Consider the following 27,935-nt stretch of genomic DNA (forward strand, 5'->3'; position numbering starts at 1 on the left):
ATGAGACTCCAAAAACTTGTGTCTTCAAATAAACCTGTTGGCCTATGACCTGGTGCCGTGTGATTTTTGATCTTGTCCACCCCAGTCCAACACCACCACCTCCACATCATGTCTTGGCTGTCAGAGACTTTTGTTTGGGCCCTCAGTTGCAAATAATGTGAATACGATTCCAGCACTCATGGCCAAAACATAGCGCAGTTAGTTTTCACATCTTTTTTTATCCCTTGTCCTGACAATCACACAGTCCATTAGGTGCTAGTGCTTCAATATTGAATATTGACAAAATGTCTTGAATTGTTTTTTTGGCAGAAAGGAATGGTAATGATCAAAAGATCATTTTCAGTGCACAAAGTAAGGAAAGATGCACTGTTGGATTTCCAACTCCATGCTTTCTATTGATGTTCGACCAAAGGGTGTGAATGTCCCCCACCTCGGCAACGAAATTTCTGAGGATATGACCCTTGATTGTGATCATGTAATTGCCAGATTAGTGACCAGGTTGGAGAAGAAAATTGCTTTCACTTTGTTTTTGAAATACAAGATTGATTGCCTTAGAGCTTAAGTTTGCTTCCCTGCAATAAATTTGTGATGTCCCTTGATGAGTTCATTTTTAATTACAAAGCCAACTCCAAGGATTATCCATTGTTCTCATCATTTGTCTTTCCAAACAAAAGTGTCACTGCTTCAGTTTCTTTAATCTCTATCTCATGTTTTTTTAAATAGATCTTACTCAGGCATGGGCACTTGTAAGTCAGTATCACTGCTCATCTCTAAGATTGTTCTGTGTTATCCATAACAACTGAGTTCTGACTGATGGTGGGTGATTAGAGTTTGGAGTCTGGCAGGCTATTTTTGATAAAATACAGAACTGCAGATGTTGGAAATCTGAAACAAAAACAGAATTTGCTAGAGGAACTCAACAGGTTTGGCGGCATCCGTAGGAAAAAAGCACGGTTCATGTTTCAAGTCCAGTGACTCTTCATCAGTTCCTTTTCTAGCCCCTTACCAAAGAAACAGAGCTAATCCCAAAAATGAAACACGAATACCAAACCACCCTTCTGACCTAAATAAGAATGACGTGGCTAATTGGTAACAGTGACATTTGTTTCAGGTTGTGACCAGATGCTTCCAGACACCATGATCCTTGTTGCCACTAGCAAATTTTAAGTGGATTTCAGGAACTTAGTTATTCATAGAATGGTCTGCGGGTGATGTCCTTTAGAGCAGGAAATTCGTTGGATAGCAGGTCCCCGATTACCTTGGCAGGGCAATGCCTGTTTGCAATGATCAGGCCAACATGTGTAATTGAGGGCAACACTCTGCTGCAACATTTTGTCTGCTTTAACAGTCATTGGTCAATCAGCTCTGAAGGATTTTATCATAGTTTGATTTATTGCTGGGAATGGTGGCTCAGTGTTTAGCACTGCTGCCTCATAGCACCAGGGACTAGGGTTCAATTCCACCCTCGGGCAACTGTCTGTGTGGAGTTTGCACATTCTCCCCATGTCGGTGTGAGCTTCCTCCAGTTGCTCTGGTTTCCTCCCACAGTCCAAAGATGTGCAGGCTGGGGGGATTGGCCATGCTAAATTGCCCATAGTGTCCAGGGATGTTTAGGTTAGTTGGGTTAGAAATGGGAAATGCAGGGGTAGGGGAATGGATCTGGGTGGGATGCTGTTCGGAGGGGCAGTATGGACTTGTTGGGCTGAATGGCCTTGTTTCCACACTGTAGGGAGTCTATAATTCAAAACAGATGGCAAGCTCTTCAACCTGAGACAGTTAAAATTCTCAATCAAGTTATCAGAAATGGTGATATGGTCATAGCTGTTTGCTTATGACTATACCCTTATGTTACGCTCGGAGCATAGCCTTTAAAGGAGCATATGCTGCATTTCAAAAGTAATTGATGATTATGGACAATCCATTAGCTTCATGAATACAGAGGTATTCCAGACACCACCAGCAGATCCTGACTGTAACTTACCAACTGTAACTATGTATGACACAACCTTGAAGCTTATGTGTAAACTTATACCTTTGAAGTATAATCTCCAGAAGTGTCTGCATTGACAGCACGGTGGCAAATTAAATTGCCAGACCTAGCTCAGCATTTGCCAGTTTGCAAAGAGTCTGTGAAAGATAGTGGAATTGATTAAAATTGTTGTGTGCAGTATGGTGTTTATACCTGCCCTTCTATATGCTCACGAAATGTGGACAATCTACTTCAGACATATGAAGCAGTTGAACAGTTTCTGCATGAGATCCATTTCAAACTTCATGGATATCAGATGGGAGGTCAAAATGCTGAACCCAGAGTTACTTCAAAAGTTCAAATATTGAATTACAACACTCATCATCAGAGCCCAACTCAGATGTAGGTATATGACTGATTTAAAATCCCTAAGTTGGTCATATATTTACAACGAAAGCTTAGGCACTATCTGCAACTGAGATTAGATTCAAGGCCTTATTGAAGGCAAACCTCAGGAAAAAATCCACAACAGACTGGAGGGAAAAATAGACAAGAAAGAACTCCTTGGGGAGCAATCTCAAGTATGGGAAATGTTTCGTTTGCCCAGCAAAGATTACTGACAGCAAAAGGACAGCAGATAAGCTGGAAAGACTGGGCCATCCTAACAAAATCTCAAACAATTCATTTTTGCCTGAAATGTGAAAAGCTACACACATCTGCATTCAGGCTTCACAGTCATATTAAAACCCATAACAAATCATCCTCTGCGTGCAAGAAATAACCATTTTTGATCATAAAGAGAAAATTACAACAGTGAGCAACCTATTGAATAGTGCCTGTTGCTTGCTTTTCCACATGGTGCCACAAGGTGAAAGGACAAGCCTCTATCTCACCCCAAATCATCCTGTTGCCATGGTTTGCAAATGCTTCTTCGTTAGGCAAGATTTATGTTGCAGCTAGCCTCTGTATTTCAAGCTTGTTCTGATACTGCTGTTCACACCAATTCACTTAAACTAGTGCAAAAGAAAAAAGGTTGTAGAAATCTTCCAAAAATAGGAATGCTGAAACTCATTTCCATGAAGTGATCCCTGTTGGGAAATCTCATCCATTAGGATCAAATCAAAGGATTACCTGCAGTTTTCACATTTTAAAATTATGGGGTAAGGCCATTATTCTTTTATAGAATACTGAGCTTTATGCCAAGATATATAAAAGCAAAGATATGGCAGTAATTCGATATAAACCCTGAATAAGATCTTGGATAGAGTGCTGTAGGCAGTTTTGAACTCTGCACTGTTGGAAGCATGTTGACTTAATAGAATGACAGATTTTCTATGGATGCTACTTGACATGATGCAATACGAATGCAAAGAAAGACATGAAAGTTTGAAACAAAAACAGAAATTGCTGGCCAAACTCTGGCAGCATCTGTGGTGAGAAGACAGTTACCGTTACAAGTCTGGTGACTTTTAATCAGAAGAAATCATGGGGTGATTTGATGGAAAAAATTTTAAATCCTGAAGGAATGGGACACAATGGAGACATGGGTCTTGATATCAACGTTGAGTTTTTGTCGATTGTGTCATGTGGGAAAAATAATTTCAGTTTTTCTGTGACACTTTAACATTGCCATTTAAATATCACTTCTCTTCTGTATTTGGCATCGGTTGTGCAACTTTGGGCATGAGGCATACCCATATGATGTCAACTCAATTTCAGTAGGAATTTCCCTTGCACATCCCCGCCCCCAGACTCGTCCCCAGACCAATGATCACCATCTCTGTCCCCTCATTGAGGCCTGTTGATTTAGGGGATTTGTTTAAAAATATAGATTACGTCGCAGGGCTATGGTTTCTAAATTCACAAGAGCAGGTGAGTATGAAGCTAATAACGGTAACTTATATTTATAGGTAACATTAAAAAAAAGATGGGTTAGGGTTATGTGTGTCATGAATGTGGGCATTTCTGGTTTGCATTTATTGCCTATCCCTAATGTCATGGAGAAGGTGGTGGTGAGCTGTCTTCTTGAACTGCTGTTGTCCTCTTGGTGTATGGACATCCACAATGCTGTTTAGAGGGGAGTTCCAAAGATTTCAACTCCATGATAGTGAAGGGACAGCAATATAATTCTATGTCAGGATACTGTGTGGCCTGGAGGGAAACTTGCAGGTGGTGGTGTTCCCATGTATCTCTTGGCTTGGCAAGCCTCACCTCCGAAGCAAGTTGACAATCCACAGAAGGAAGCACGGAAAAGGAACTGAAGAAAGGAATGCCAATAATCTCAAGGACAAGGACCACTTCCACCTCCCAGAAGCACCTGCCAAATGTTTGGTTGAAGATGTGGATCTAAGATCAGGCTCACCAGCCACGCAAGTACCCACAGAACCCATGACCAGTGCCATTGAATTGCATGGGTGGGCAATCATACTCATTAGTGAGTGAGTGCTGATGATGATCGCCTTGTTGTTCTAGATGTTAGAAGTCAGGAATTTGGAAGTTGAGGTTGGGCTGAGTTACTGCAGTGCTTCTTGTAGATGGTACACACTACTGCCACTGTTGATTGATTGGTTAAAAAAAGGAGTGAAAATTCAAGATAGTGGCTGGGATGCTGATCAAGCGGATGGTTTTGTCTTGGATAATATTGAGCTACTTGGGTGTTATTGGAGCTGTACACATACAGGCAAATGGAGAGTAATCAATTCCCTCATGATTTATACCTTACTCAGAATTCCTAATTTCTGACCAGATCTTAAGGTCGTGAAACAATAAAACATAGGAGCTGAGGTTGACCATTTAGTCTGCTTAGCCATTCAATCGGATTACGGTTGATCTGATAGGTTTAGATTAGGTGATCTGATAATCCGCAAATCCACTTTCCTGCCTTTTCGCCATAACCCTTGATTCCTTTACTGATTACAAATGCCTGTCAGAGAAACGGAGCTACTTGTTTGTCATATGTTGTTTGTTGAGTTCTGATGAAGGGTCACTGGACTTGAAATGTTTTGTCTCCACAGATGCTGCCAGATCGGCTGTGTTTCTCCAGGAATTTTGTTATTTATTTGTTTCAGATCTCCAACATATGCAGTTCTTTGTTTTTTTTTGAAGGAACACGGATTCCTGAGTGGGTTGTGGGTCTGGAGGAGATTACAAAGGTAGGGAATGGTGAGGCCATGGAGGAAATTGAAAACAAGGATAAGAATTCTAAATTTGAGATGTTGGTTCACTGGGGGCCAGTATAGTTCAGAATGCCCAGGGGTACTGTGTGAATGTTACTTAGTTCAAAGTGGAGCATTAGGAGCAGAGTTTTGGATGACTTGAAGTTGATGGAAGGTGGAACATAGGATGCAGGCATATTGTAATAGTCATGTCGAGAGTAACAAAAGCATAAATAATAGTTTCAGCAATTCATGAGTTGAGGCAAAGACAGAATTGAGCAATGTTATAGAAGTATGATTAAGTGGTCTTAGTGATTGCATGAATATGTTATCGGAAGTACAACTTGAGAACAAATATGATACCCAGGTTGCAAATTGTCTGCTTTAAAGTCAAACACTTGCAAGGAGGGAAGGTTCAGGTCAATGATTAGGGAATAGAGTTGGTAGCAGGAACCAAAGACAAATGCTCTGGCCTCTCTGGCTGGAGATAATTTCTGTTCAACCTATAAAAAGAAGTCGGGTAAGCAGTCCTTGAAGAAATTAAAATGGTAATGGAGTGGAGTTGAGTACTGTAAATGTAGATGTGGAAACATTCACTACTGTCCATAAACTGCATGACCTGTTCCTACTGCTCACCAGAGCAATACCAGCACCCAATTCCAGAAAATCCCAAGCTTTTTTTTTGGATGGTATTGAGGAGCAGCATATCAATGAAATTGTAGGAGTCCAAGAATAGGCCCTTGGGATGCCAGAGGAACTTGTGGAAAAGCGAGAAGAAAAAGCATTGCATGTTATTTTCTGGCTATAATTAGGTAAGTAAGAACCAAGCAAGATGGTCCTGCTGGATGCCAGTGGAGAATTTTTGGAAAAGGAAGGTGTAATCATCCTGCAGACTGGTTGAGAAGGACCTGTGTCACAGTTACATTGGATATCATTTGTATCTTTGGAGCTAATTTGGAAATAATGACTAGGAGATGCTACACCATGGTTTGAAAAGCCGAAAGAAGACAAAGTATGAACAGAAACAGATGATGACGCACTGAGACACGTGTTCAATAGTTGAGGATGCATTGACAATGAAGAGCCTATCGAATTGAATACTCGTATACTTGCCAAAAGATTGTGATGACGACAGGCTTATGACAAAGCATTACTTTTCTATCAACAAGAATTATGTTGTGAAATAGTTTGTTTTACTCATTTATGGGATGTGGGTGGTTAGACCAACATTTATTGCCCATTCCTAAATGACCAAAGGGCAGTTAAGAGTCAACCACATTGATGTGGGTCTGGAATCACATGTAGCCAGACTAATTAAGGATGACAAATTTCCTTTTCTGAAGGAAATCAATGAACCAGATGAGTTTTTTTTTGGAAGTTTGTCAGGGTTACCATTCGGCTATCTTTTTGACTTCACATTATACCATCCGTCACAGTAGGATTTAAATCCAAGTCCTCATTAACCTGGGGTTCTGGATTAATATTTTAGTGACGTTACATCTAGCACTACCATCTCCCCTGCATTCATGCAGCGTATCAGTACGTAGGTGCTTGTATGCACCATGTGTGCTGACAGCAATTTGCTTGCTTATTTCACAAATTGGTCTGTTTGTGATGGTATATTTTAAAGGGAAAAATATGTGATGGAACAGACAACTGGGAAGATTCCACTTTATTTTGCACCTAACCCATTTAAAATGGCCGATGGAGAGTCCTGAAGCTTGCCCACTTGTACTGTGCATACAAGAAAGTGACAGATACCATTGCTGAGGTTTTCACTTACGTGCTGTACCTCTGAACTTCAGTGTGTGGAATATTGTGGACTGACAAGTGCAGAAGCTGAACACTCTCAGGCTATCTGCACAAGTTTAACACTTTTACTATCCTCACTGTATAAAAGGCTAAAGCTTTCACTGGATGGAAAGTTTCCAACCATGTGCAAAGGATGGCGTTTGTGACCTTTCTAGGTTATAGGGCTTCACGCATAACAAATGAACACTCAGTTCAGAAGGTGAGCACAGTGATAACCAATTGTGTATTAAGGGCCATAATTCAGAAATAAGCCAGAATGCACTTCAGAAACAAAGTTATCTAACCCTTCTGATAAATGTATTAGCATTAGAGGACAACTTCTAGCTGGAAGCTTGAGGATTTGTTTGCCACTGTGTCGAGCTTCAACACTGACAAAGAATATGCAATGCTTTAAATGTTATTCTGTAAAGTACGATAGCTTCTAACTCAGGTTTGGTCATGCAAAAGGGGTCCCAGAAAAAAATGCGTGCAAAGGTGAAGGGCACATTTACATTTGTCCTCAAACCATTTACATCCTCCTCAATTGCAACCAGGGACAAAGGATTTGTGTAAGTGCAAATGTCATTGCAGGTGGGACAATATTTGCTAGTGATTTCCTTTTGACAAAATATCTTCAGTCTCCTTTGACATATCCCCAACAGCGAAGCGACTAACTCTTCAGCATTAAAGGGAGTCTCAATTTTCCAACTGTTCTCTTGTAAACAATTGGTTTGCGATTCTGTCCCTGCAGAACTTCCTAATGTCTTTAAATTTTGTTTAAAGTGCCTTCATGTGCAGGAGAATTGACCTTTTGATCATTCAAATTTGCTGAAAAATATTTTTGCTCAGTAGTCAGATATTTGTGCTATTATTCTTAAATTGTTGCTGTATTAATGTTTCTTATTGTATATTTCATAGTATGTGATAATCCTGCACTTTCAGTTCTCTGTATCTTTAATTTGACTTTCCAGTTTACTAATGGTTTAATTTTTGTGGTTCTTTTACTTCTGATTTCATCATTGGAACAGCCACTGACAGTCTTTCGGTGTTAATCTCCAGGTAGCAATCAACACAGTTCTATCAATGGTGACACCTCTATTACAACTGGCAGCCTTCTGGATGACCACCACTGGCACTCAGTGATCATTGAACGCTATGGACGCAATATCAATTTTACATTAGACCGAGAGACTCAACATTTCAGGACCAATGGAGAATTTGACCACTTGGACCTTGACTACGAGGTAAAGAATCATTGAGTTTTGAATAAAAACATAAATATTGTAAATATGCAACATTTCAAACATAAACAAAAGATAAGTTAATGCATTCTGTATCAGTCTTCATCACAAGTGTGCATATGTTAAGTGAACTGCAAATCATTCCTAAGTTTGCTTTAAATTTTTTTCTTAAACTTTGCAGTTTCATTTTTAAACCTAAATCCTGTGATACGGTCTGTTTTCACATTTGACAATAAAGAATAAAATGGCAGAGCTAATACAGACAACCTTCTCTGTGATCATGGTATTTTCTAGATGACCTGAGAACTCCATGTTTTAAAATATTTGGCTGATAATTGATCTCAGGAAGTTAACAACCATAAGAACAATACAATAATAAGGAATTCCTGCATCTGAGAACCAAAGTAATACATTCTGTATTATGCCAATGGAAAGTATAATTTCTTCCAACTTTACTGACATGGTAGATGACAATATAGTGTAAAGTATGATGCAAGGAACAAATTATTTGCTTGCTCAATAGTCATTTATATCAAAATCAATTCACTTTATTTAAAGTACTTTGAGATATTTGAGTATCATGATAAAAAGGTAATGTAGATGGAAATCCTTTGTCTATAACTTATTTTGAACGAAATTCAAAAATAAAACTGAGGTAGAGTTGTTGCAAAATGTTAGCATAATTTGCATTCTTAGCATAGTTTCAGTGGAACATTGCTGAAAACTCTTTAGAAATGATGTGATTTTTAGGGTTTCTAGTAGACAGTAGACAAACAGAATCCTGCTATTTTTCTGACAGATTGGCACAAATACAGCAAATGGACACTAGGGAGTGGTTTCACTGTACTAAGAATCATTTCCATTTTTCTGAGTGCTAGATTCAAATTGCTTCACCCTGGAGGGAGGAGGTGCAAGGAACAGAGTGCATTGGCTATTGTGGTATTTGTCTTCTGTGATGTTCTTCAGTACTGTCGTTTACATGTGCAGGCACATAAATTTTCACACCCACATGCCAGCAGGGGAAAAAATAGGACTGCAATGATTCTTGATGAATGAAGCTAAGGGAAAATTCAGGTCAATTGCTTAAGGGGTTTAAAGGGATGTGAGCTGAGTGATAGGTTCTTGAAAGAAGGCATTAGAAGATAAAAAAAACTTTTCCACATGAAAATTGTGAACGTTTTACCACAGTCTTATGCAGTTGGTGCTGTGCCAAATACACATGGGTGCATTATTGACAACATTTTGTGCTTCAGCTTTCTGCTCACTTACCACTAAATTGTGCATGCTGACTTCTGACATTTTCATTATGCTACAAGCTGAGTGAAACTTGGGTGAGCAAGTAGTGAAAAGCTTAAAAAGGAGGTGGTTATTGCAAATTCCCATAATTCATGCACCTTTCCTATTCTATCTTGGGTTTTGAATCCAACTGAACTGTTAGCATTACTCTCATCACCTCTAGGCTACCACCAACTCTTTGAATTTTGAAAGACCTCACTGTTTTAATAAAGAATGGATAATATTGTTATAATCAAGCCATATCAGCAATACTCTTACTAGAGTATTATTATGACCTGTCTTACTGTTTCAGTCCTACCTATTTATGTTGAGCCTGCATAGGTCGACATCCTGCCTAACTTGGCCACAAAATAAAGTCCTGCTTCATTCTTTTATTTGCCCAGTTTTGTTTTGCCTCATATTCTGAAGTTGACATAAGGGTTGCCCTGATAAGGTGATAATCAAGTACTAGAGGTTGTTTTAAATCATCAATTTAAAAATCTCTGTATATATCTTGACATTTTCTGCTTTTCAACCTTCTTTTAATGTGGCTCTAAGTAACTGAACCAGATCAGGTCGGCCTTTTAAAACGGCAGGCAGGACCCAGATGTGGAGTATAGCCCCAATTTTCGGCAAATACCCTTTATGCTGACACAGGGTTAGCAGGGGCGTGAATTCTGATTTCAGCAAGGCATTTTAAAGTTAAGAACATTGATTACATTGACAAAATCTCTCTAAGCCCAGTGTTATTGACATAAATATTGTGATTTTTTTTTAAAGAAAGTAACTGACTTATCATAGAATTTGTTCAATTTGCTGTTGGTAAAGTTCAAATGTTTTGCTTGGAAAACTCTTTTTCGGGCATCAAGCATAACCAAGAATGAGCTGACCGAAGTTGATTGTGGAAGATAATAAATTTAAAACATTCTAATTTATTATATGGTAGTACAGGAATTTTTTAGCTTTCAAATTACTTCTATATTTGATTGACATGCTATGAGATTTTATGAAAAAAATTGACAATTATGATTTTTCATATGCACAGTGTAAGACACCTTTTCATTTATTCTTCAAGCTCAGTTTTGGAGGAATGCCATTTTCTGGAAAGCCGAGTTTTAATGGAAAAAATTTTAAAGGCTGCATGGAATCTATAAATTATAATGGAATTAATATCACTGACCTTGCCAGGAGGGGGAAACTGGACACATCTAAAGTGGTAAGATCATTGATTTGCCAATGAGTGAAGTTTGTATTGATATATCTATGATGATGTGACTGATGTTGCACCAAATGGTTGAAAACAAGGTTTTGTAAAATGAAGAACATAAAAACATAAGTGTGATAATCAATTCACATTAGAAGTAAGGACAAGTACTGGAGATTGTAGATTTGTTTTGTTATTTTCTATCATGCTCTCCCTTCCTTTATGATAAGAGCTGTTTCTATATTGATTATGCATTTTTCCTTTTGTGTAAGGCAATTTGATAAATGTTTTAGACTTTGTGACAGATAATGCCAGATTAAATCATTTCTGTACGTTACTTTCTTTATAACAGGCCATTGCTCAGTTATGATGCATCAATCTTAAATGAAATCTTTACTATCCGGTTATTGCATTTTTCTCAACTCTCATTTAAAATTTCACTCTTTCATCAATTGACCTCTTCTGATGTATCCATCCATACTTTGAGTGAACATGTGAACACAAATCTCTCGCTGGGTTTATACCAAAACTGCTTTGCAAGTGCACTGCTACAAAATACAAAATACAAAAGAGCAGCCAATGTTGACTGGCCCCTGATTTCCCTCCTCTGCTTGTGACAAGCAGCCATCCTTCCTTTTTGCAAATTTTTATTCCCTTTTTGGTATTGCAAGACATGATTTCAGAAAGTTTGATCAAACATATGTCCACCTCTTGCCTTGTGTATCACACAATAGGTTCAGTACTCTGTGGCATCACTTCAATTTATTTTAAGAAACACATCCTGCAGGAACTCGAATGACAGTTAATACAAACTTTTAAATGTCATTTTCAAAGATGCTTATAAACAATTGCAGGGGCCCGCTTGTGACGCTGCGGTAGTGTCTCTACCCCAGGACCAGGAGGCCTGAGTTCAAGTCACACCTGTTCCAGGTTAATTAGAAAAAAACAGTTTACAGCTTTTGCAGATACTTTCAAGACTGGTGAGCCTCCTGTCACTGTACCAGATCAGGAAGTCGGTTCAGCTGTTGTCATCCATGTGCATGTGGAATGAGAAGTTGGCATTGTGCCACTGATATCATAATTGTGCATCCGAAGAATGTTAGCCACATTCAGCACTTCCTTTCCAACCCACCTACTGCTCCACTCAAAGTTCTGCTTACTACTTCCCTGACTGTCCAGCTCTCAACCCCATCTCTCACATTCTTTATCCAACCATTCGTCCTGCTCCCTCACTCAGGGGCAATGGAACAGAGTAGTGAGCAGGAGGGAGGCCTGTGAATGGTCAGCAGCCAAGGAAACATTGAGTAGGCTGGCCAAGTATTGGGAGAAGGGCAGTAAGCAAATTTCTTTCCCAGGGTTTGAATTGAAATGAATTTTTTTTTTTGTTTGTTAAAATATCTTTACCTGTATCTTAATAATATGGAGGGTCCTATTCTTGGTAAAAAGTTATTTGTGGTGTCAATAGCAAAGATGCCACTGGTACCATGACTGTGTGGGTGGTGAGTGTGCCCCCTGTAGCTGCGATGGCAACAAATGAAAGTTTTCAAGAAATTACAAATTTTCCTTATCTGTACTATTCTGGGTGAAAGGTCATCATAGTGTCCTCAAGTCACATAAGGTTCTATTTCGGTGGAAGTTCTTTCTTTGTTGTTGGTTTGAAATGGCTATCAGTTTGATATGTTGCTATTGGATATCTCTGTTAAAATAAATCAATAAGGCTATAGTCTTGCGTATAAGTTATGGGGAAGTACTGCTATTGATTCTTGTACACTTGGTGACAAAGAAGACATGGTTCAAATATTGATTCATGTATCAGACAATAGCTAACTTCTAAGTTAGCATGGAATTTCAACTTTGGGAGAACCATGGCTAATCCATATATTTTTACTATGTTATGTAGACAAAGATAAGTCATTTGCATCAGCAAGCAAATTTTAGAAATAACCTACATATAGGCTTACCTCTTATTAGTATTGTTGGAGATTGGTCTCATACTGAATTGAAAGCTAGCTATCGGCACTTGGTTATAAAGCTAGCTAGCCCCAGGATATGAACAATACACAACCCACTCGCTGTAAACTTCTCTAATATAAAATTATCTCTAACACAAGACAGTTTGTTGCTGGTTCATCCCAGCAATGCTGAAACTGTAAAAAATACTCCATCTATGGCATTTTCAAATACTGCAGATGGTCTACAGCATCATATTGCTGATTTCTGGGAGTAATTATTAATTCCTCTCCTTGGGCATAAAGCCTATCATTATAACAATAGATTTTCAGTCTTTTCCAACTGCCAGTTCCTCAACTGACTATTGGTGGAAGATGTTATAACTTCTGTTCTCAATAACAGTTGCAATAGAACAGGTGTATAATGTGCCAGCAGTTATTTTTAAAAGATCAGCCTTCGTTAACAGAGCCTTTGGTAGGCTATTATAACAGAACAATGGGACATCCATACTGCTGATACAAGTACCATTTTAAAATGAACAGCTGGAACTGTCTTCACTCAGTAATCATTACTAATCAGGTCAACAAGGAAGCACAGAAAAAACATCAACGACAGATTGTTTTCCGTAAAGTACAAGCTGTGAAAAATCATTTTCTTGTTGATTTGAATCTGCTCCTTTTAAAAGCCTGGAGCGTGAGCAGTTTTTTTTTGTGCAAAACACAAGTATTGAAATCCAATTCTGGATTATTATGTAGACATTGCTTTTGTATGCAATTACACATTGCAAATATGTTGTGCTGAATGTCAATTTTATTAACATTGTCATTGTGTTTTCCTTTTGGGAAGGAGGTCTTATAGTGGTAATGCCACTGGACTAAAAATCTAGCGGCCCAAATTTATGCTCTGCAAATGCTGGCTTGGCAGATTGTGAAATTTGAATTGATTCAATAAACCTGGAATTAAAAATCTAGTGTACTACCGAACAGAGAACCATGTTGTTTGTCATAAAAGTTGTAAAACTGCATCTGGTTCACTAATGTCGTCCAGGGAAGGTGAAGAAAGACTTGCCTGGTCTGGCCTACATGTGTCCCCAGACCCACAACAATGTGTTTGACTCTTAAATGCTGAATGAAATGGCCTAGAAAGGCAGTCAGTTGTATGTAACCACTGCAAACTGTAAGAAAATGAATGAAAGCAAATGTGCCAACTTGGTACTAGAAATAACATTGGCAAAGCAAGCCCTGTCGATCAGACAAAGTCCTCCTCACCATCATCTCGTGACTTGTCTCAAAATTGGGAGAGTTGTCTTGCAAACTAGCAACAGCCTAATATAGATATCTTATGGAATTATACTTTACAGGGAAATTCCTAGATGACAACATCATCTCTGCATATATCCTGTCCAATCCGTTGCAGGATAAACCCACCAGAGGTATTCACACAATTGTATGCAGTAGGGAAGGCCTGGCAACATAGTACTGAACACTTGTGCTTCAAAATTGGCCATGCTCCTTGCCAAGCTGTTCCAGTATAGCTATTGCACTGCTATCAAATGTTGCTTTGCTTGCAGTCACAACTGCTCAGTGATGCTTAGTTTGGTTTCGTTCACTTCCTGACTTCATTAAATCCTCGATCCAAACATGGACAAAAGAAGTGAATTGGACAGGTGAGCTGAGAGTAACTGCCTTTGACGTCAAGGCAGCATTTGACAGAGTATGGCATCAAGGAGCCCTAGCAAAACTGGAGTCAGTTGAAATTAGAGGAAACCTGTCCACTGGTGAGAGCCATACCCAGGACAAAGGAAGATGGTTCTCAGTGTTGGAGATCAGTTATCCATACCCGTAGAATATCTCTGCAGGAGTTCCTCATGGTAATATTTGAAACACTATTATATCCAGCTGCTTCATCAATGACCTTCACTCCATCATAACTTCAGAATTGGGGATATTTGCTGATGATTGCATAATCTTCAGCACCATTTGTGACTCCTCAAATGTACAAGGAGCAAGTTTAGTAATACAGAGTTTTGCTTAAAGAAAAGACATACTTTGATGAAGTTTTTCAACTTGCACTCAGCATGACGATTTTCAAGCAACACTAACATAAATGGAAAGTAGTGTTTATACAGTATTAGAGATGAGTGCTGATTGGTTGGCGAGTATATGCTGATTGGCAGAGGTTTTACTATGGAGAGTGCTCCAGTTAGATGATGACTGACAGTTAACTGCCAAACGTTGTTTATATTTAATCCAGAAAAGTTGACTGTGGTTGGTCAAGGCATTGCATTGAGAAATGAAACAGAGAATGGCTGTCAGCTGTTTTGTTAGGTTAAAACTGTCAATGTCAATATATTTATCAGCATACTCAAGATTATTTAGAAATGTTGTCCAATCAAGGAATTGCATCGAACATTGTACACTGCCCTTTAAATGTTGCATTCATAGTCTGATTGTGTACAGTCAGTATGTTGCCTGTTGTGAGCAGCCAAGAGAACATAATTTTTGATAAGAACCATCTGTTTTAGGGACACATGATCTTTGCACCTAGCATTGTGCTAACATTGAAATTCATATATCACATTAATTATTTGTATGATAGACAAAATGTCTTTCTGTGATAGGGAAATCATGTTTGACCAACTTATTGGAGAAATTTGAAGGAGTAACATTTGCTGTGGTTGAAAGGGAGCCTGTCGACATAGATTTCCAAAAGGTATTTGACAAAGTGGCACCTATAACATTATTGTGCAAAGTAGGAGCTCAAGATGTAGGGAGTAACATATTAGCATGTATACAAGAGTGCCTGGCTGACAGAAAACAGAGTGTTCAAAAGTGGGTCTTTTTCTGATTGGACAAATGTGACAGGTTTAGTACTAAACAATGACTTCGATGAGGGGAGTGAAGGTTTATAGCAAATTTTGGAGATGACTCAGATAGGCAGGTAAGTATACTGTGAGGAGGACACGAACATGTTAAGTCAAATATAGAGAGGCTAAATGATTGGGCAAAAATCTGACTGATGAAATATAATGTGGAAAAATGTGAAGTTTCTCACTTTGGCAGAAAGAAAAAAGGAAGAGCATTACTTAATTAGAGAATGACTGTGGAATTCCAAGGTGCAGAGAGATCTCTGTGTTCCTGAGCACGAGTTGCAAGTGGTTAGGCTGAAACTACAAGTAATTAAGACATTTAAGACAATGCCATTTTTTATTATGACTGGAATATAGTATAAAATTGGAGAAAGATCTGGTTGTTATGGCTCAATTAGGTGCCAACAATAAAGATAGAAAGATGAAAGAGGTTCTGTTGAGCGAATAGGAACAGCTCGGGGCTAAATTATAAGCAGAATCAAAAAGGTGATAATCCCGGGATTACTACCTGAGCCACAAGCCAGTTAGCACAAGGCCAATAAAATTAAAGAGATATACGCATAGCTCAAACATTTGTCTGGGAGAAATAGGTTCAAATTCATGGGACATTGGCACCAGAACTGGGGAAGGAGGGAGCTGCTCCAATGGGACAGACTCATGCAGGGACCAGAGTCCTGGCGAATTGCATAAGTAGGATTATGGATAGCGGAAATAGGGGATGGGGGTTGCCTTGTTAGTAAAAAAGTAAAATTAAATAGATGGCAAGAAACAATACAGGATTAGATGGCTTAGAATCTGCGTTGGGTACAGTTGAGGAACTACAAAGGAAAAGAAGTCCCTGATGGGAGTTATGTACAAGACTCCTAACAGTAATCAGAATTTGGGGCAGAAAGTAAATGAGTAGATGGAAAAGATATGTAAGAAGGGTGCTATTACAATAATCATGGGGAATTACAATATGGTAGTGGATCCTAAGAAGTGGAATTTGTGGAATGTCTTGATGGTTTTTTGGAAGCAGGGCTGGCTGTTGAGGAGTTTTGGTCTGGACTCAATAGAATTTGGAAGGATGAGGAGAGATATTGAAATTCACAGAATACTGATAGACCTAGAAAACATGGATATTTCAGCTAGTAGGAGGCTTGGCACAGAACTCAGAGTGTAAGGATGATCCTATAGAACTGAGATGAGGAGGAATTCCTTCAGCCAGCGGGTGGTGAATCTTTGAAACGCATTGCCACAGAAGGCTGTGGAGGCCAAATCACTGAGTGTATTGAAGACAGAGATAAATTGTTCTTGTCTAAAAAGCAGATCAGAGGTTACGGAGAATGGCATTGAGAAACATATCAGCCATGGTTGAATGGTGGAGCAAACTTAACTGGCCTAATTCTGCTCCAATATCTATGGTCTTATGGTCTGTTATCTTTCAGTTTTATCAGGCATTGGTGAAATCACTGAAGTACAGAGTACAGTTTGGCTTTCCTTATTTAGGGAGGATGCAAATGCATTAGAGGCAGTTCAGAGAAGTTCTAATAGATTGATACCTGGACTGATCAGTTCATCTTATGGAGAAAGTTGGACAGATTGGGCTCGTTCCTAGTGATGTTTAGAAGAGCAATGGGGACTTGATTGAAGTATACAGGATTCTGAACAGCTGTTGTCGTGCAGAGGTGATGTTCCTACCGTTAAGCCAGGTGCCTTGGTTCAAATCCTACTTGTTCCAGAGGTGTGTCATAATAAGTAGCCTAGCAACTTAAAATGAGTTTATAGATACTGCATTGCTATTGAAATGCAATTCCTGTATAGCATTCACGTATTTGAAGGAATCCTTCACCATGTAAGTGGAAACTATATATCACCCGGCAGCTCGTTGCTTTTACAGACAAGTCCAGCAGTGTGTATTTATGCTTGCTTCTAAGTAAGGTTGCCCAGTCATGATGAGCAGCAGGTCCAATGGATTTGAAGTTGGACCCATCATTAAAAATGGCATATATTTTGTTAGTATAATTACTGCTGTTATGGATGACCATTCCTGACCCTTTGTCAGTTTTATTGATGTGAATTGGCCTTGAAGCTTTGCAGGTAGGTGATGGCCTAGAGGTCTTTACTTCTGGACTGTTAATCCAGAGACCCAGGGTTTCTAGGGACCCGGGTTTGAATTCCTCCACAGCAGATGGTGGAATTTGAATTTGGTAAAGGAAGTCTGGAATTAATCATCTAATGATGACTGTGAATCCATTGTCAATTGTTGGAAAAACCCATCTAGTTCACTAATGTCCTTTAGAGAAGGAAACTGCCATCCTTACCTGGTCTGGCTTACATGTGACTCCAGACCCACAGTAACGTGGTTGACTCTGAACTGCTGTCTGGGCAATTAGGGATGCCTTCATCTTGCTAATGAATAAAAAAGTGTTGCCACATATTTTTTTCTGCATGTGAAAATTGGATAAGTTATTCAGAACCCTCCCATATGCATGTTCTAGATCAGTTGGACATGTTTTCAAGGATTCAGCGTCTTCAGTAGATTCTGATTTGTGGCAGGATAGCTGGGAGCTTAGAAGGTTGAACTCAGAAAATGCCTCTTCCTGTTTGATGTGGGACGAAGGGGTAGGCCAAAAGTGAAAGCAAGTGCAAGGAAAAACTCTTTGCTCTCAGAGACTACATAGAGCAATTTATATCATATTTAGTGACATTGTTGATTGTGTTGCCAAAATACTTATGCATGAATGAGCTTACATATTGGGCATGTTTCAAATAGCTGTTGTTTATTGTGTGGTCATTGATTGAAACTAGGTAGCAACATAAGTGGATCAAATTTTTACAAAAGGAAGAAATTTGCATACTACAGACCAAGTGCACCTTTGGGCATGGCATAAACTAGTAACCCTATTATCAAGTTTTGCAATTTGTCTTGCAAAAACAATCATTTAATTATGGAACTGTTTCTCACCTTGGCATTACCAATATGCTTAAAAGTGAAAACTAGCACAATGTGTTGCATAAATATCAGTGCTAGTGTTGTGCTTGCTATGCAAATCGCAAATACTGGTGAACTGTGTCAAACAGACAAGGGTAGCCTACTAATCCATGCTGCAAAATTCAAAATACAGTGTCTAACATTAAATGTATTTCCACAATTGGACAACATCTGCTAAATTATCCCAAGTATAAGAATTAGGCTGACAACCAATTTAGGATTGTTGGTTGCGCTCACAGTGCAATACATTATTATGTACTGGAAGCTGCATGCATTAATATAGAGGGCCCTCTTCTTGCAGACAGAAAGAATTAATATACACCTTGTGTTGTTTCAACTAAACAAAGCTGGTGACAGCTGACCTCAGGTTCATTCCTCAGGCTAGTGCCTTGACTAATCGAAGTTAATCTGCCTGGTGTAAAGCTTAAATACAGCATGGCAGTTAACTGTTGATCATTATCTAATTGTTACATTTTCAATGGCAATGCTTCTACAAATCATAGACCACATGACAATGAATCAGTGCTTTTCTCTATTAGAGTATATATTTTCTTCCTTTCCCTTTATCTTTAATATTGCTGGTGAATTGTCCTGATGATTGCAATATGAAAAGCTTTGATACGATGTTTCTTTTTATCTGTAATTCTCCTTAAATAGTGAGGCAGTCCATGCCTATATGCAACAAGACCTTGTCCACATTCAGACTTGTGCTGATAGAGATAATTAACATCAAAATAATAGAAAGGCCAGGTAATGACAATCTCAAACAAAAGAGAACTGCTTCCTTGAAATTCAATAGCATTATAATTTTGGAATCACCCATTAACAACAAAATAACAGTTATCATTGGCCAGAAATCTCAACTGGACCAGTAATATAAGTGCTGTGGCTACAAGAGCAGCTAAAGGCTAAGAATTCTCTGGTGACTAATTTACCTCCTGTCTCCCCAAAGCACATCCACCATCAACAAGGCATACCTCGGGATTTTGATGCAATGATCTTCACTTGCCTGGATGAGTACAGCTCCAACAACACTCAAGAAGTTCAACACTCCAAAGCACTCCACTTGACTGTCATCACCTTAAACGTTCACTTCCTTTACCACTGATGCATCGTGGCAGCAGTGTCTACCATCTACAAGATACATAACACAAATCACTAAGGATCCTTTGATAGCACCTTCTGAAACTGTGACCCTCATCACCTAGAGGACAAGGGCAGCAGATGCATGTGAACACAACTGCACTCAAGTTGCCTTCCAAGCCACATATCATCCTGACTTGGAACAGTATTGCTGTTCACTGTCACATGGTTAGAATTTTGGAAATCCTTCTCTAACATCACTGTAGATGTACTGCACTCAAAGGACTGCAGCAGTTCAAGGAGGCAGCTCACCCCACATTCCCAAAAGCCATAAATGCTGCCCTAGCCAGTGACATCCACTTCCCATTAACGAATAAATAGAAAAAGGCATGCAGCTCATTTATTGATGATGCGATACTGTCTGATGAGGATGATGAGGAAACATTTATGTTTCCTTTATGGTTCAATGTGGAAGAAAAGCGCAACACCTTTTCCACACTTTAAGGCTAGGAATGAGCCAGCTTTATGTTGTATGGATTCAGCATTATCACATACGTTTAAAATCACTTGTTAAATCTTGCAAGATCCTGCCACTGTATTCCCTTAGAATAAAGGGCACATGAGACAATGAAGACCTGGCATGGACATGCGTGGCCAATTGGCCTTCGCTTTGCTACAACAATTCTGATTCTGTGAATACTATTTATTTTCCCTGAGCAACAAGACAATGCAACGTTTGGTGCTAATTCATTGGCACGGTACCTAATGTACCGTTCCAACTTCATCATACTAACATTGCTCAACTTACAAACTAAAACATATGTCTTTATTGAAACTGACTTTTACAGTTGTTTATGAGAAGAAACATGGAAATGAATTTATTCTATAGGTACATAAATTATAAAAGGAAAATAAAGATTCATAACTATTGAGCCACAAAGGGATGCCTAGATAATGAGATAGGAGAAGACCTGAAAATATATTCCAGCATATTTAAGAGTAGTCACCTTGAATTTTAGAAGGGAGAATCATGCTTGACCAAAGTTGTTGAATTTTTTTCAGAGGTAAGAAAGAGAGGAGACAAAATAATGCAGTGGATGGGATTTATATAAGCTTTTAAAAGGCTTGAAAATTAAGATTTAAGAGCCACAACCTCATGATTTCAGATGTGAGGGATGCTATAGGCGTAGGATAGGTAATTCATGTTGCAGGGTTTGTAAGATGCAGCGAGAAACCTACGAGACTTGGCACCGGAAGTCCCTCCAGAAAGCATGATGCAACTTGCACTTAGCCAAAATAAAGATTCAGCCCAATGTAACTGTATTTCTCCACTACAACCTGAACAAGTTCCATGGTCATCAAAAATGGTTACCATTGACTAAATTTGCTATCTTGGAAATGAAGTGTAATATATTCACTCTCATATAATTCCCCAGCTGCACTAATGAGCAAAAGCTTTGAAGTCTATAACACATCTCAATGTTGATTTAGCTGATCAATTGGTTTGCTTGTTATATTTTAGCCTGAGTATTGCTACCTACACTCCTGCTTCTTGTTTTAATGGGAATAGCCATCTAAAGAATCTTTAATAACAAAGTGTAGAGCTGGATGAGCACAGCAGGCCAAGCAGCATCAGAAATCATTTCTGAAGAAGGGTCTAGAACCGAAATGTCAGCTTTCCTGCTCCTCTGATGCTGCTTGGCTTGCTGTGTTCATCCAGCTCTACACCTTGTTATCTCAGATTCTCCAGCATCGGCAGTTCCCACTATCTGTAAGAAATCTTTATATCATCTTTCATAACATTCAAACATTTTGAAGTATTTTGCAGATAATTGAGTCATTTTGAAGTTTAGTCCCTCCTATAATAAAGGAAATACAACCACCAATTTTCAGACACCATGGTCCCACCAATTATTGATCAGAATACTGAGAGCAGTTCCCCTGCTCTTCCTCAAATTACTGCTGTGGGATCTTATAACAACCTAAAAGGGAAAATGGACTCAACTTCACATTTCATTTGAAAGGTGTCAGTTTTTGTTAATGCAGCACTGCACTACCAAACCAGTTTTGGTGCTTAGGTTCTGAGCAGGGGTTGAACTTCTTACTTCAAAAATGAGAAAGGAGCATGCTTCTAACTGAGAGACAGCTAGGAAAAAAAAAACAGAAGGTAATGTTAAATGCAAAGGTGTTTGTGAAAAGAAAGATTTTGTGTAGCAGGCTGTTGGCTATATTTCGATAGCAATCTTTGTTTCTTATTTTTCTTTCCAGGGTAATCTGAGTTTCTCCTGTGTGGAATCTCGTGCTGTACCTGTGTTCTTTAATAGCAGCAGTTATTTGCTGTTGCCTGGACACATGAACCAGGACTTGTTTTCCATCAGCTTTATGTTTCGAACATGGAATCCCAACAGTCTGCTACTTTTCAGCAAATTTGCCCCAGGTTATGGAATGGTGGAAATCAACCTTAGTGATGGAAAAATCAGCATTAACATCAGCATCAATCAGACAAAGATGAACACCATTGAGATGTTTGCAGGTATGTGAAGAAACAAATAAAAACAGTTGAAATCTTCAGCAAAGCTTTGAAAAAGTTGTAAATATTAAATGTGAAGTTATGTGTGAGAATCACCCATGGATCTCTGGCAAAGAAGATCATAAAAGAATCATAAATCTTGATATCACGCTTTATGTTTTTGCTGCTATTTTACTGCTTTATAAATGTAAACTGGCGGAAATTACTTTAGGACTGAATGGGTGCAGTTGTTGGGCAGTAAAGTCTGAATTTTTATTCTGTACCAATCTAATTTAGTCTGTAGTTTGCTGTTAGCATTAACCTGAAATCTACAGATTAAATTCAGTAGATGCCAGTCTTAAGCAAAGTTTTTTTTAACAGTTCCAGTGAGAAAGGGGCTCAATTAAGAGCTTGCCAAACTAGAGGATTCCTAATTGAGTCAGGTTGGCCTTTTGTGTTAGGAGTTTATGAAACTTGCTAACTTAGTGTGAATTAGCATTTGAATTTGACCAACTGGCCTGCTGGGGTTAAGCGTTTAAAAGAGTTAAGAGCAGGAAGAGAAAGAGACGTTCTGTTGCTTTTGTCTAATCTTTTACAGCCTCCAGAAATGCATTCTTATTCTACTGCAGGAGGAGAAGCCAGTTAATTGGTGAATATCTAGTAAGTGGTGAAAGTTTATTCTACCTCTAAGGTTCAAAATCATAACACAATTGGTAGAAGGGCTAATGAAATATATAAAAATTTCATATGAAGTTGAATACAATAATGAAATACTTCCTTAGAACATATTAAGGATTGCTAGACAGGTGATGTGTCACAATTGCAGCATGTGGGAATTCCTAGTTGCCTGTTTGGCCCAGAACGAACATTATCTGTGACAAGTGTTTGAAGTTTGAGCAGCTTCCGCTCAGACCTTATGAGCTGTGTACTGAAATATAGACACTGTGACACATAAGAAAGGGGGAAATTTACCTGGATTCTTTGTCCCAGGAGGCAGTCACACCTCTTCGGGTCGAATCATCTGATGCAGTCAGTGTTAGGGTCAGGAGAGTGTGACTGCGAGTGAGATTGCAAGTGAGACAGCTAAGAGGATGCAGGGGGCAGGAGCACAGGAACCTCAGCCTTTCACAATTGTGCAACAGTTTGGAGGTTCTTTAAGCTTGTCTGGATGAGAGTGAGGACTTTAGGGGGCTGAGCTAACTGACCATGACACTATGATGCAAAAAGCCACTTAACAGGCAGAAATCAAGAAGGAATGTAGTGGCAGTAAGGAATGTTATAATGAGGGGGATTGACATTACTCTCTGCAGCAAAGTGCATGACTCCAGGTGCCTGTGTTACCTCAGTGTCAGGGTTCAGAACTGGAGGTCTGGGGCTAGGGGGTGACCTTCAAGTGCGAGATAGGAGATCGAGTCATTACAGTCCATGTAAATACTGATGACCTAGGTTGAACAAACATGGAGGTTCTCCATAGGCAGGAGGAGGAGTCAGGTGCCAAATTAAGAAGCAGTACCTGAAAGGTCATAATCTCTGCAATAGTCCGTGGGCCACATGCAAATTAGCATAGTGCAAGTCAGATTAGAAAAATGAAAGCATGGCTCAAAACCTGATGTGGGAGAATTGGTTCCAGTTTGTGGGGCATCAGCACTTGGGAAAGTGGAATCTCTATCAATAGCACAATGTCCACCTGAACTGTGCTAGGCTCAATGTATTTGCCAACCATATATCTAGGGAAGTAGAGGGGATTTTAAATTGAATTATAGGGGCAAGAGATGAAATTTGGGAAGATGTGGTTTAACAATGAGTAGAGTCATTGATATGAGAGAGGTATTAATATGGAAATTGATAAACAGACGGGGAAGGAAGGGAAAGAGTATGAACTGAAGAGTCACCCAAAAATAAAACTAAGATTTACCTAGAGAGTAAAAGAATAAAATTAAAGGCTCAATTTCAGAATGCATGTAACATCTGAAACAAAAGGGATGAATTGACAAGCAGAAATAAATAAGTACAATCAGGCAGCCATTACAGAGACAGAGGTACAAGCTGCCATTGATTTGGACCGGAATCTGGAAGAACATATGACATTTAAGACTGACGGTGAAGTAGGAAAAGGTGAGAAGCTGTGCTAGTTAGTGATGGTTTTAGCACAGTAGAAAGGAATGGCCTCAGTTTAGGAAACCAAAATCTGGAAACAGTTTGGGTAAAAATGAGAAAATATAAAGATAATAGGCACTTTCGGGAGTAATGTATGGGCCCGAAACAGTAGCTACTGGGCAGGATGGGGCATAAAGGAAGCAATAATTTGAGTTTGCCAGAAAGACACTACAATAATTATGGAATTTTTATTTGCATATCAACTGAACTTTAAAAAAATTCTTCAACAAGGTCCTGCATGTTAGATTCATCAGTAAAGTTAGGTCACATGGGATTCAGGGTGAGCTTGCCAATTGGATACATAATTGGCTTAATGGCAGGAAACAGAGAGTGGAGGTGGAGGGTTGCTTTTCGGACTGGAGGCTTGTCACCAGTGGTGTTCCACAGGGATCGGTTCTGGGTCCTCTTTTGTTTGACATTTATATAAATGATTTGGATGAGAATATAGAAGGCAAGTGCGGATGACACCAAAATTGGTGGCATAGTAGAAAGTGAAGAAGGTTTTCTAAGATTACAAAAAGATCTTAATCAAATGGGTCAATAGGCTGAAAAATGGCAGATGGTGATCAATCTGGATAAATACAAGGTATTGCATTTTGGTACAACAAACAAGGATAGGGCTTATATAATTAAGGATAGGGCCTTGGGTAGTGTTATAGAACAGAGGGACCTAGGGGTGCAGGTACATAATTCTTTAAAGTTTGTGTCATATATAGACAGGGTGGTTAAAAAAGGCATTTGGCACGCTTGCCTTCATTGCTCAGTCCTTTGAGTATAGGAGTTGGGAAGTCATGTTGAGGTTGTAAGGGACATTGGTGAGGCCTCTTCTGGAATACTGTCTCCAGTTCTGGTTGCTCAGTTGTAGGAAGGATATTATTAAGCTGGAGAAGGTTCAGAAGAGATTTACCAGATGTTGTTGTGTAACGAAGGTTTGAATAATAAGGAAAGGCTGGATAGGCTGGGACTTTTTTTTCACTGGAGCATAGGAGGTTGAGGGATGACCTTGTAGAAGTTTATAAAATAATAAGGGGTTTAGGTAGAATTAATGGTAGTTGTCTTTTCCCGAGGACGGAGAATTTCAAGAACCTGGGGCACATTTTTAAGATGAGAGGAGAGAGATGTGAAAAAAACATGAGGGGCAAATTTTTTACACAGCGGGTGGTTCACATGTGGAATTAACTTCCTGAGGAAGTGACGGATGTGGGCACAATTACAATGTTTAAAAGACATTTGGATAAGTACAAGAATAGGAAAGGTTTGGAGGGATATTGGCCAGGAGCAGGCAGGTGGGAGTTTTGGGATTATGTTCAACATGGACTGTTTGGGCCGTAGGGTCTATTTCCTTGTTCTATGATTCTGTGACTCTATGACGTGGAAATGTCTGAGGCGAAGCTAGCCAGATGAGGAGCTCATACAATATTTTCAAGATTGTTTCTTAGAACAGCATGTTCTGGAGCTGAGCAGAGGATAGACTATGCTAGACCTATTATTGTGCAATGAGTTTGAATCAATTAATGAATTCATAACAAAGGAGCCACTAAGGAGCAGTGACGATAATATGATTGACTTTTACTTTCAATTTTACAGAGAGAGGTGCAAGGCTATTTTATTAAACTTCAATAAGAGCAACTATGAGGGCTTAAAACGAGAGCTGGTGAAAGTAAATTGACAAGTTAAGTTCAAGGAAAGGCAATGAAATGCAATGGTGGACATTTAAGGAGATATTTCAGAATTAGGAATAAACACACTCCAACAAGTAAGAAAAATTCTAAGGGATGGATATGCCATCTTTGGTTAACTAGAAATTTTAAAGAGAGCATTGATATTTAAGACAAAAAAGCATATCATTGTGCAAAGACAGGTGGCAGGTGAGAAGGTTAAACAGAATATATTAAAAAGCAAATAATGACTAAAATTTAAATAAGGAGGCAGAAATTAGTGTACAAGAGCATCTAGCCAGAAATAGAAAAAGAAATTGTCAAAGTTTCTATAAATATCTAAAGAAGAGTTAACAGAGTGAGTATTTGTCCTGTAAGAAGTCAGACCTGAGAATTAGTAATGGGAAATCATGAAATGATAAGTGAAACGAACAGGTATTTTGTATCAATTTTCACCCTAGAGGATATAAGAAATCATCAATAAATCAGGAAATGGAAGGAATGGAGGAAATTGGGAAAATTACAATTACTAGTGAGGTGGTACTGAGTAAATCGTTTGTGGGCTGACAAATGTCTGGATCCTGATGGTCTGGAGAATAGGTGTTAAATAGATCTTTATCAAGTTGGGAAGATGAAATAAGTGGTGCACCAAAGAGGTCGGTGCTGGGACGTCAACTATTTATTATTTACATTAATGATTTAAATGAAGGGCCAGAATGTATGGTTGCCAATTTTGCTTATGACACAAAGACTGGCAGGAAAATAAGTTGTGAAGAGGACACAATGAGGTTACAAAAGATATCACCAAATTTAGTGAGTAGGGCAAGATATGACAAGTGGAGTATAATGTGGGAAAATGTGAAATTGTCAATTTTGGCAGGAAGAATATAATAAAAGCATATGATTAAATGATGAGATATATTAGAGCCCTGAGATATCAAGAGATCTATGTGCCCTTGTGCATGAATCAAAGAAAACTGCAATGCAGATACAGCAGGTAATAAGGAAGGCAGATGGAATTTTGACACTTAATGGAAAAGTAATAGACTACAAAACTCAGGAAGTGTTGCTGTAATTGTATAAGGCATTAGTGACACCGCACCTGTAATATTGTGTACAATTTTGGACCCCTTACTTGAGGAGGGTTGTATTTGCGTTGGAGGCAGTTCAGAGCAGATTCACTAGATTGATCAAAGAGATGAGGAGTTTTCCTTCTGAAGTGGGATTGAGTAATTTAGGCCTATACTCTGGGGCTTAGGACAATGAGAGGATGTCTAATTGAGACATATAAGACGCTCAAGGGTTTTAATAAGAGGATAGCTCCTCATGTGAGGCAATCTAGAACGAGAGGTCTTATTTTTAGACTAAGAGTTATCGATTTAACACAGACGAGGAGAAATTATTACTCTCAGAGGGTCATGGATCTGTGGTGTTAGCTGGGACATTGAGTAAATTTGAGGAGGTAGACAGATTTTTACTAAGTAACGGGTGGCAGTGTTATGAAGAATGGAAAGGAAGTTGTAGTTGATGCAGTAAAAATGTTTGGTGAATGTAGATCAGCCATGCTCATACTAAATGGTGGAGCATGAGTTCAGCCATGTTCTTGTTGAATGGCCAAGCAGGCTGAAGGGACTGAATGGCCAACTCCTGTTCCTGATTCCTGCCTTTGGATAATAGGTGCATCATGCACAGTTGACATTCCGTTACACCTGAATCCATCTGGTTTAGAAACTGTATCTACTGATGCTAATTCAACTTCTCCTACTAGTGCAGTTAGGAGCACAATGCTTATATTACTGGGCTAGTAATCCAGAAGGCTTAAATGTATGATCTTGAGGCATGGTTCAAATTCCATTGCAAATGTTGAGGATTTTCAATTCCTTTGACTAAATTAATCTGTAATAGAAAACCAATATCAGTAACACTGACATGAAACTGCTGATCGTTATAAAAGCTCATCTTGTTCACTGATGTCATTCAGGTAAGGAAGCTTGCTGTCCTTTCCTGTGTTGATCTTTCTGTGACTCCAGAAATTCAGAAGCATACTTGCCTCTCAACTATTTCCTGAAATGCCTCACAAACCACCCAGCTGCAACAAAC

At 38.9% G+C, this 27,935-nt stretch overlaps 1 protein-coding gene across 1 annotated transcript in view; it reads left to right on the forward strand.

Annotated features, from left to right (window-relative positions):
• LOC109913433 (contactin-associated protein-like 2) overlaps positions 1-27,935 on the forward strand; it is a 1,704,267-nt gene that overhangs the window by 733,344 nt on the left and 942,988 nt on the right. The window contains exons 6-8 of the mRNA XM_048610560.1: positions 7,975-8,159; positions 10,507-10,647; positions 21,780-22,044. Coding sequence (XP_048466517.1) covers positions 7,975-8,159; positions 10,507-10,647; positions 21,780-22,044 — 591 coding nt within the window. The remainder of the gene's footprint in view (positions 1-7,974; positions 8,160-10,506; positions 10,648-21,779; positions 22,045-27,935) is intronic.

Source organism: Rhincodon typus, chromosome 2 (assembly GCF_021869965.1).
Source record: "Rhincodon typus isolate 14 chromosome 2, sRhiTyp1.1, whole genome shotgun sequence".
NCBI lineage: Eukaryota > Metazoa > Chordata > Chondrichthyes > Orectolobiformes > Rhincodontidae > Rhincodon > Rhincodon typus.